The following is an 11,494-nucleotide window of genomic DNA, read 5'->3' on the forward strand; positions in this document are numbered from 1 at the left end:
AGTTCCAAAAAAACTGGTGCTTCCCTAAGCACAAGAAAATATAGAGGGTGGAGTAAGGTCCAAAAACACATCAATTTTCATAAATCCCTACCCCACGCAAAGCTGGGAAAAGGTAAGTAAAGGCCATGAGAAAGTGTTAGTGACATGGACTCGGTTACTCATTTGGCTGAGAAAGAAATGGTGTTTTTTCAAGAAGTGTTTAATTTAAAAATCAGTGTTTTATATCACTTTGGAGGCCAGTCTAGTACTCTCCCTAAAAAGAAACAAACTCATACAAGTACATTTGTTGTTGTTCAGTCACTCAATTGTGTCCGACTCTTTGGGACCCCATGGACTGCAACACACCAGACTTCCCTGTGCTTCACCATTTCCCGGAGCTTACTCCAACACGTATCCACTGAGGTGGTGATACCGTTCAACCGTCTCATCCTCTGGGTTCCCTTCTCTTCTTGCCTTCTGTCTTTCCCAACAGACAAGTACATATCTGGGAATGAATTCAAGAAATTGTTTTGAAACCACTTCCAGGAATTCAGGGATTTGGCAAAGTTCTTTGAACTTTGATACTAAGTGACCTCACTTAACTAGCATCACATTGATAGATATCCCCTTAAATTCGGAGTCACACTTGAGGAGCTGCTAAACAACCAAACCACACAACTGGAACATTTGCATGAACCTGCCTTTGAGAACGTCTAACATGCTGTTACTACTCAATGTCATCCTCACCCTGTGGGTTTGCTGTGCTCATGGGCGAGGTAAGTTGAAACAGATCTGAACACTCAGCTTCCCTCTTAAGCGTAGCTTCGTGTTTTACCTACTTTCATGGGTCTTTATATTTTAATAGGCGACTTGTGGAAATTGTCCGCATTGTGTCGTCATGATGAAGAGTAAACTTATAGGGAAATTACCTCATACTCTAAGGAAAAGAAAATACATTATGTTTTCTCTCTCTTCTTTTCCCCTGTATAATGTCAATATTAGAAACACTTCCAAAGAACATAAACATCCTGCGTTTCTCCAGGACCTTTGCACCCTGTTAGTTATAGACTGTCCCAGATCTCTATCACTACTACAAGTGAGATAATTAAGCTAAGAAGAAGAATAAATTCATCAGTGGGATTATTAACAAACATAAAACTACTCACTAATGTACAATAACTATTTTTTTTCTTAAGGAAAAACGTGTGATTTTCCAGAAATAAAACATGGAAGCATATATAATGAAAATAGATATAAAAAAATCTTCCCAGCTGATGTAGGGGAATATTTCTACTACACCTGTGAACACAGCTTTGTGACTCCTTCACAATCACTCTGGACTCGAATAAACTGTACAGAGGAAGGATGGTCCCCAACACCAAAGTGCCTCAGTGAGTAAGCACCCTACTCATTACTGGGATGAATTATCAGTGTGTCCAGTGGGTGGAGAGGCTGTGCCTGAAGGAATTTCAGGGTCTGGACAGTGGAGACCAGAGGAGCCAGCAAAAATGACCTAAGACAGTTATTTTGAGAAGATGTCTGTGGAAAGTGACTTTACAAATGAAAAATGTTTTCATTATACAAGTAGGAATTAATGACATGGCATACTAATTTTTTACATGCATGGCCAAATTTTAAGAAGCAATTTTTTGTACTTGATTTCTCTTTGGAACTTCGCAAAATGTCATATTCTTTCATTGCAAAATGAGTACCAGTCATTTTTTGCCTTTTAGGACAGTGCTTTTTCCCTTGGGTGGAAAATGGTCAATCTACATCTTCAGGACAAACGCACCGAGAAGGTGACATCGTTCACATTGTGTGTGATACTGGCTACAGCCTCCCAAATGGTCAGAGCAACATTACATGTGGAGAAAGAGGCTGGTCCTCCCCTCCTGAATGCCGTCATGTCTGTGAGTAACATGCTGTGCTCTCAGGTCCGGTATTCACTTATATTTTATAGAGAAATAACAATATTAAGTACAGGCAATATTGCTGTTGCTACCATCGTCACCTTTTCAGTTCAAGGTTCCAACTCTGCCTAAGTAGAGCTGCAAATATCTGGGTCATCACTAGAAAATCATTTTGTCTACTTACATAAGTTAAATGTAGGTAATAATAGCAAACACTAGCCAAGAACATGGTGAAAAACTATAATTCTCACATTATATAGTTTCTTCAGTGAACGATTTTTATCAGAATCAACAAATCTTGGTAATACATATTGTGCTGCTTTTGAATATACAGCATTTTAATGTAAATCCTAATAGCTTCACATAATGTAACAATGCATCAAAAGAAGCAAGTCAAAATATGGTTCTCTCATGGAACTTTAATGGAGAAGGCAATGGCACCCCACTCCAGTACTCTTGCCTGGCAAATCCCATGGATGGAGGAGCCTGGTAGGCTGCAGTCCATGGGGTCGCACAGAGTCAGACACGACTGAAGCGACTTAGCAGCAACAGAGCCTGGTAGGCTGCAGTCCATGGGGTCACTAAGAGTCAGACACAACTGAGCGACTTCACTTTCTCTTTTCACCATCATGCCTTGGAAAAGGAAATGGCAACCCACTCCAGTGTTCTTGCCTGGAGAATCCCAGGGACGGGGGAGCCTGGTGGGCTGCCGACTATGGGGTCGCACAGAGTCGGACACGACTGAATTGACTTAGCAGCAGCAGCATGGAACTTTAAAAGGCAGCCAGTTGACTCTGACAAGGTCCTTCAGCAAGTAAGTGAATGATACATAGGGAGGAAACAAAGGGAAAGAAAACTAGCCTTTTTCAAATTTGTCAAATTGAATATTTCAGTTACCACACGTGGCTTTTACTTGAACTTAAGACAAACCTAGTTATAGTTGTTGAAATAGGCCATTCCAGTTGTTTAATGATCTTTCCTATCACGACGATGCATGTTTTCCACAGCACCAAGCAATTCCCTGAAACTGTCTAACTGGAAATACGATCAGTTCCCACAGGCAGACGCTCAGGCCCCCAAGACTTCTTCCTCCCACCGCCCGCTTCCCAAGTCCGTCACCAGTCTAGCCTGTCATCTATGTTTTTGTCTACGGGCTATGTATTAGCGGGTCCCACCTCTTCTTCCCGTTCAGTTAATTTGCTAGAGTGGTTCACAGAACTGAAAGAAACATTTGGTTTCCCAGATTCCCAGCTTAAAGAATATAAAGAACATAACTGAGGAACACTCAGATGGAAGAGATGCACAGGGTGAGGTGTGTAGAAGGCGAGGAACTTCCAGGCCCCTCATAGTAGCCACTCTTCCAGCACATCCACATGTTCACCAACCAGGAATCTCTCAGAATCCCATCCTTTTTTTCTTATGGAGGTTTTATGGCAGGGGCAATTGATTACGCCATGGGCCATCAGCAGTTGATTCGATCTGCAGCCACTCTTCCCTCCCTGGAGGTCAGGGTTGTGGGATTGAAACTTGTAATCTTCTCATCACAAGGTTGGCCCTCCTGGCAACCAACTCAGGTGTTTTCCATTGTATATATACAGTGGAATACTACACAGCCACAAAAGAGAATGAAGTAGTGCCATCTGTAACAGCATGGATAGCCCCAGAGAATATAATCTTCAGTGAAATGCGCTCAACTCAGAAAGTCAAATACTCTGATATCATTTATATATGGAATCTAAAAAATAATATAACTGAATGTATATGCAAAACAGAAACAGACTCCCAGATATAGGAAAAAATTCACAGTTACCAAAAGATGGAAGGAAGTAGGGAGGGGCAAGTTAGAGGTATGGGACTAAGGGGTACTAAGTACCATGTATTATATAGAACAGATATGCCACACGGGTATATGGTATAGCAGAGGGAATTACAGTCTCTGTCTTAAACTACAAGGGAGTATAATCTATAAAAGTACTGCATCACCATGCTATACACCTCAGACTAACACAGTATTGGAAACCAATTGTACCTCAGTTAAAAAAAACCCAATCATTCTGTTTGTTAGTGAGGATTCAACTGGAACTCTCACACATTGCTGGTGGGAATGTAAGATGGTACAATCACTCTGAATATCAGTGTGGCAGTTTCCTATAGATTTAATCATGCATGTATCACATAGCCCAGCAATTTCACTTTTAAATATACAGCAGGAAATAGGAAATACATGTTTACTCGAAGACTTGAGTTCAGGTGCTCATAAATAGCTCAATTATAACTGCCACAAGCTGGAAGCACTTCAAAAGACAGTCAACAGAGGATAAAATGGATAAACATACTTATGTTTATATAAAGCTACCCTGCTCCACAATGAAAAGGAGTGAGCTAATGATGCAAGACACCACAGAGCAGACGGGGCCCGACATTTGATGCCATAAAGCAGCCAGATGCAAGAGAAGGCATGTTGTATGAATCCATAAACAAAGTTGTAGGAAGGCAGCATTGCTCCGGAGGGACAGAAAACATGAGCTTCCAAGTGGAGGAGAGTTGTGGGGGAGGGATGGAGTAGAAATGGAACAGCAGAACTGTAAAGGGAGAAGAAAACTGCCTCTAGTGGGTTGGGTTTGTGACACTTACACATTGTCACATCATTGGCTGACACGTGGATTTTATTGTATGTAATTCAAATCTGAATACAGATGATTTTAACAATTTTTAAAAATCACCTTTATTGGGTGATTATGGGAAATGAATCTAAAAAAGAGTCGATATATGTATAAGAGATTCACTTTGCTTTCCGCCTGAAACTAACACAACACTGCAAATCAACTATACTGCAATCAAAACAATTTCCAGGAAGAGATACATGTATATGTATAACTGAGTCACTTTACTGAACACTGTACTGAACACCTGAGTCACTTTACTGAACAGTTCAGCTGTGCTCTGATATAGAATAAATTTTTTTTTAAATGAGCATTTGCAAACCAAACATATAGGTGTCCAAAAAACTGTAATGTGATTGAATTATTATTAATTGAAGAAAGGAAACAGAAGCAATCTGCTAAACAGAGATTAATAAAATAGTTAGAGAATATACAAAATTATTAGAAACAAGAAATTCCAAACAGAAAGAAGAGAACAATTATGAAATACAGACAAAAATAGCACGGAGATTAGAGTGATGTCAGCAAGATAAAGGATAAGATGCTCCTCCTGGTATCCCACCTTCCATAATAAAAATTTAGCATCTATCCACAAAAGTAACTTTACGGCAGATGTAAGATCCAGGTTCCAGGAGACCATGAAACCCCCAGGGTGCAGTCCAAACACAAGGACAGGCATCTTGTTCCCTTCCAGCGCGGGTGAAAAGTCTAGGCTCATCAAAGGCCCCTGCTGATCAAGGTGAAGAGAGGGTTACTCTTAGGTTTCCTCTGTGGTGTTTTTCTAGACTAAGTCCTGTACTGTGAAAAATGTTTCTGCCTTGCTAGGTTGGTCCTTTCCTGGGCCTGTGCCTAAAGAAAGCAGAACCTTCTTGTGACCTTTTTGTTTGTTAATTTTGCCTGAATGTGAGATCATTTCTGGGTTGCAATCTCAGTGCCGGGTCCTGATACATACAAAGCAAAGTGAAAGCTCCAACAACCAGTGCATCGTAACTCCTTGAATCCCAAGGTCTCAAAACAATCTACTTCTTTTCTACACTCTTCACAACCTCTTGTGTTGGTTTTTATAATTCTGTTCAGGATTTTTAGTTAACAGAGGGAATATGTAACAGAAGAAATAAGCAGAAATGTTCCCTTCTCATTTTGTCCAGATAGAAAGCCTGAAATTCCCTTCACATTATACACATTTGTAATTCCTTGAGTTTTATTTAAGAAGTTGATGTTTCTCTTGGAAAAAAAATGAAAATCAATTTTAAAAATAACTAAAGATTCAATAGCCATTGCAGTATGCTTAATACCTAAGACCAAGAAACTTCCTTTGTTTATGGTAGCAGTCCATCTTTCTAGCATACATTCATTAAGGAAAACATTTTTAAGTACCAGAATACCACGAAGCAGACATGTTTGTTAATGTCTAATGTATCCTTTCACATGGGGTGAAAGGAAGGCCTTAAAATTTGACTCTCAGTTTAAGTGATTAAAATTCCTTAAATGAATCATTTCTGTCATCAGAAATCATAAATCTTGATATTACATATTGTGGTATATTTTTATTTGCTTTCTTTCACCTCTGTTTTTCTTTGGTCTCTCAATAAGTCAAATTATGTGTTTAGACCCTCGAGGAAGATGTGGGCCTCCTCCACCAATAGACAATGGAGACACTGTCTCATTCCCATTATCACAGTATCCTCCAGGATCGGCTATTGAGTACCAGTGCCAGGCCTACTACGTACTTCAGGGAAACAGACACATAGTGTGTCGGAATGGAGAGTGGTCTGAACCACCAAAGTGCTTAGGTAATGCTTTCATCTTCTCATAGGTCCTGGGAAACTCAGTGTAATTTGTATAACATTTTGCTATTTAGAATAGAAATATTATGGACTAACAAAAATTCTATTGAATGCGTGACTAACAGATAATAATACATGAGAAAATAAAGTTTGAAAAACTCTTGTTCAAGGAATCATAGCAATGAAAGATTATTTAATATAAACTCAATGTGATATTGACTTCATGACTCCTTCATTATAACACTTAATAAATTAAACGTAGCACCTCATTTTAATATCATTAATTGGAATCTACATAATGGATTTTCAGTAAGTTGGCTTGGAAAAGATTTTGAGAATAAAATCCTGGACCAGTGTAGAAGATTCTACTTGGAAGTCTAAAATCCTGAGGGATATACTTGTATACTACTTAATGTTCTATGTTTCTTTTTAACTTCAGATGCATGTGTAATTTCAGAAGAAATGATGAAACAACATAACATACAGTTAAAATGGAGAGATGATAAAAAACTTTATACTAGAACAGATGACACTATTGAATTTACATGTAAACGTGGATATCGCCCAACGACACCAAATCGTACATTTCGAACAACCTGTCATGAAGGAAAAGTGGTGTATCCTCATTGTGAATGAAACATTGGTTAAATGCAGTCATAAAACTGAACTTTTCATTATTAATCCAATTCTTATTTTATCAAGTAAACCAGAATTTATGTTAAATATTATGTGGATGGTGCAATTATAATCCAGGTGACCAACTAATCACTTCTTAAAAGCACTTCATTAACACTTGGAAAGTCAAAATGTTACATGTCCTATTTGTAAAACATCTTTGGGAAGAAATTAGATGCAATCACTTCAGTGCCTCCTTCCATCCATCATTCTAACTTTCTAAAACATTCTCCATAACTTCTGAAGTTTTCTGAGACTTTATTTCATTAAAAATGCTTATCTCCATCCTCATAATATCATTTCACAAACACGTGAAAACCTGTGTGTCATACCTACATTAGTCATTAGATCTAGTTTATTAGATTAGTAATTAGATTTCATTTCTTTTTATGACTATGTAATATTCCACTGTGTTTTTGTACCACATCTTCTTTATCCATTTATCCGTTGATACACATCTAGGCTGCTTCCATGTCTGGCCTATTGTAAATAGTGTTCCAATGAACACTGGAGTACATGTGTCATTTTAAGTTATAAATTTTTAAATCCCTGGTTTTCTCAGGGATATCCCAGCAGTGGAATTGCTGGGTCATATGGTAGTTCTATTTTTACCTTTTAAAGGACCCTCCATAGTGTTCTCCACAAGGATGTATCAATTTACATTCCTAACAATAGAGCAAGAGGGTTCCCTTTTCTCCACACCCTCTCCAGCATTTATTGTCTGTAGATTTTTTATGATGGCCACTCTGACTGGTGTGAGGTGATAACTCATGGCAGTTTTGATTTGCATTTCTCTAATAATTAGTGATGTTTAGATCTTTTCATGTGCCTCTTTCATGTATGTCTTCTTTGAAGAAAGGTCTATTTCGGTCTTCTGCCCATTTTTTGATTGGGTTGTTTGTTGTTTTGCTATTGAGTTGCATGAACTATTTGTATATTTTGGAGATGAATCCTTTGTCAGTTGCTTGAGTCTGTCATGCAGAGTGAAGTAAGTCATAAAGAGAAAAAAAATCATATACTAATGCATACAGGTGGAATCTAGGAAAAATGATACAGATGAACCTCGTTGCAGGGCAGGAATAGAGACACAGTTGTGAACAAACATGTGTACACAGTGGGGGAAGAGGAAGGTAGATGAAATCGGGAGATTAGGATTGACATACATACACTACCAAGGGTAAAACAGGTAGCTAGTGGGAACCCGCTGTAGCACAGGAAGCTCCAGCCGGTGCTCCGTGACAACTGAGATGGGTGGGATGACGTGGGTTGGGGGGAGGGAGGGGATATATGTAAACATATGGTGGTTTCACTTTGTTGTACAGCAGAAATCAACACAACACTGTAAAGCAATTGTATTCCAATGAACAAATCAGTTGATTAGAAACATTTCAAATTTCTACAAAAATATGAACACTGAAAGATGAAAATAAATATAAATAAAGCAAAAATATTTTAAGGTAATACTTTGTTACTCTTTTGTTTAAATATCTATTACTATACATTGTTATAAAATTTTTTTTTGTGGTAAGAAATTTTAAGATCTACTGTCTACAGCTTTAAAATATATTATTTTAACACATTATTAGCTGTGCTTACCTGCTGTATGTTACATCCCAACGACTTTTTTTTTTTCCCACAACTGAAAGTTTTTACTTTTTCTTCACCCGTTTTGCCCAACTCCCTATTCTACCTCCAGACTCTGGCAACCACTAATCAACCCTTGGTATCCTTAAGCTCAGTTTTTGGTTGGTTTGTTTATTTGTTTTTATGGGTTTGTTTTTTATTTTACATGTAAGTAAGATCATATGTTCTTTGTCTTTCTCTGACATTTCATTTAGCGTAATGCCTTCAAGGTCCATCCATGTTTTCACAAATGGAAAAATTTCACCTTTTTAAGGCTGGATAATATTTCTCTGAATACATATACCACATTCTCTTTATCCATTCTGCCATCTATGAATACTTGGGTTGCTTCCATATCTTTGCTACTGTAAATAATGTAGTGGACACTGGGTGCATGTATCTTTTTGAATTAGTATTTTCATTTTCTTTGTATAAGTGGAATTGCTGGATCATATAGTAGTTCCATTTTTAATTATTTGAGGAACTTCCATACTGTTTACCATAGTGGCTGAACCAGTTTGTGTGTGTGCTAAGTTGCTTCAGTCGTGTTGGACTCCTTATGACTCCACAGACGGCCGCCCGCCAGGCTTCTCTGTCCATGGGATTTTCCAGGTAAGAATACTGGAGTGGGTTGCCACACCTTCCTCCAGGGGATCTTCCTGACTCAGGGATCAAACCCACAACTCCTGCACTGACAGGCAGGTTCTTTACCACTAGCGCCACCTGGGAAGTCCAACCAGCAAACCAGTTTGCATTCTACCGAAAGTGCTTGAGGTTTCTCTTGTCATACCCCAGATGCTAAGTCACTTCAGTCGTGTCCAGCTCTGTGCGACCCCATACACGGCAGCCCACCAGGCTCCCCTCTCCCTGGGATTCTCCAGGCAAGAACCCTGGAGTGGGTTGCCATCTCCTTCTCAAATGCATGCATGCATGCTAAGTTGCTTCAGTCGTGTCTGACTCTGTGCGACCCCATGGACAGGAGCCCACCAGGCTCCTCTGTCTACGGGATTCTCCAGGCCAGAATACCAGAATGGGTTGCCATTCCCTTCTCCATCATACCCCTGCTGGCACTTGGTAACTTTGTCTTTTTAACAACAGCCTTTCTGGCAGGTGTAAGGTGACAGCTCACTATGGTTTTGATCTCTTCATCTGGCTTGTGATTTGTAGTCTTTAATGTCCTTTGTAATAAGCTGATAATCTAGTGAGAAAACCATTTTAGTAAATTAATCAAACCCAAGGAGGGGAAAATGGGAACCTCTGATTGATAGTCAGTCGGTCAGAAGTACATGTGACAACCTGGACCCTGACTGGCATCCTGAGTTGGAGGAGGTTGTAGGAACCTCCAGTTTGTAGCGGTTGGTCAGAAGCACAGGTAACAAACTGAGTGTTTGAAGTATAGGGTGATCTTATGGGAATGAGCCCTTTACCTGTGGAATCTGATTTTGTCTCTGGATAGTGTCACAATTAAATTGATTTCTTGGACACCCTGCTGGCATCTGGGAACTGCTTACTGGTGTTAGAAAGGCTTCACACAGATACACAAGCACAGTGGAATGGGGTCCAGGAAGTCTTTTAGTGGGTATCCTTGTCCGTCTTGATGATAGACAAAAAAACTTTCAGCTTTTCATCATTAAATATTAGTTGTGCCATGTACGGCCATTCCCTGTACACCCACTTTATTGATAGCATTAACATAAATGGATGTGGAATTTTGTTAAATGCTTTTGCTACAACTATTGCAATGATCTTATGATTTTTATCCTTCATTGTGTTAATGTGTTATATCACAGTGGTTAGTGAATGTTGAACCATTTCCACATCCTTGGAATAAAAGCTACCTGAGCATCAGCAGCAGATCACAGCCTATGATCCTTTAATGTGTTGATAAATTCAGTTTGCTAATATTTTACTGAAAATTGTTATATTTATATTCACCAGGGATATTGGCCTGCAATTTTCTTTTCTTGTGGTGTCATTATCTGATCTTATTATCAGAGTAATGTTGGCCTCTTAAAATGAGTTCAGAAGAGTTTCCTTCTGTCAAATTGTGATTTATAAAAATGTGTGTATAATCTGACATTCAGATGACCAAACTCTATTTCTCACACATTTAGTCTCCCTACAAGGTTTGTGCTTCACAGTTCTAAACACTAGCATAACATAAATGGATGTGGAATTTTGTTAAATGCTTTTTGTGCATCTACTGCAATGATCATATGATTTTTACTAAGTGCTGAGAGTAATAAATGTGTATATTGCTATGTTAACGAGGTGACTTTGGGAAAGCCCCTAAAACTGGAGCTGGCTGCCAGTTTTGGCTGGCAGAGCCAACTTTATGATCAGAGGATCAGAACATTCAGTCTTATCTCCTAACCTCCAGGTAAGACTGCACTGACTAAGGTTATTAAGAAGTAAATGGAAACCCACTCCAGTACTCTTGCCTGGAAAATCCCATGGTCAGAGAAGCCTGGTGGGCCACAGTTCATGGGGTTGCAAAAGAGCTGGACACAACTGAGTGCCTGAGCACATTAAGAAGTAGGAAAGCTGTGGGGCCTAACTTATTTTACATATATAAAGTTTGTAGGAGCAAAGGAGAAAAAGCAAGACTGTTTTATAATTGTCCTAATAGTTCAGAATGCCAGGCACAAATAAAATTCATTAAAAATTTCTTTAGTCTGTAGGCAACTATTTATGATTTTAAAAAGAACTCAACAAAGTGGTTATAGAGGGAACATTTATCAACATAATAAGAACATCCAAATTGGAAAAGATGGAGTAAAACTGTCACTATTTGTAGTGCTGTGTGGGACACCTAATTCTCCACCGCTGTGTAACAAATTAGACCGATTGTAACCAC

The 11,494-nt window shown here is 38.9% G+C and overlaps 1 protein-coding gene across 1 annotated transcript; it reads left to right on the plus strand.

Moving 5' to 3' along the window:
- Positions 1-591: 591 nt before the first annotated feature.
- Positions 592-8,475, plus strand: LOC133228189 (complement factor H-related protein 2-like). Its single transcript, XM_061383676.1, has 5 exons — positions 592-755; positions 1,176-1,370; positions 1,713-1,889; positions 6,163-6,345; positions 6,779-8,475. The coding sequence occupies exons 1-5, from the start codon at positions 671-673 to the stop codon at positions 6,973-6,975; spliced, it is 837 nt and encodes a 278-aa protein (XP_061239660.1). The 5' UTR covers positions 592-670; the 3' UTR covers positions 6,976-8,475.
- The last annotated feature ends 3,019 nt before the right edge of the window (positions 8,476-11,494 follow it).

This window comes from Bos javanicus, chromosome 16 (assembly GCF_032452875.1).
Source record: "Bos javanicus breed banteng chromosome 16, ARS-OSU_banteng_1.0, whole genome shotgun sequence".
Classification (NCBI taxonomy): Eukaryota; Metazoa; Chordata; class Mammalia; order Artiodactyla; family Bovidae; genus Bos; species Bos javanicus.

Bases quoted from the DNA above. Each gene is read 5' to 3' on its own strand.
- LOC133228189 (XM_061383676.1), top strand. From the start codon at position 671: ATGAACCTGCCTTTGAGAACGTCTAACATGCTGTTACTACTCAATGTC. The intron at 1,371-1,712 runs GTGAGTAAGCAC...TTTGCCTTTTAG, and splicing joins CCCAACACCAAAGTGCCTCA to GACAGTGCTTTTTCCCTTGG. The intron at 1,890-6,162 runs GTGAGTAACATG...TTATGTGTTTAG, and splicing joins TCCTGAATGCCGTCATGTCT to ACCCTCGAGGAAGATGTGGG.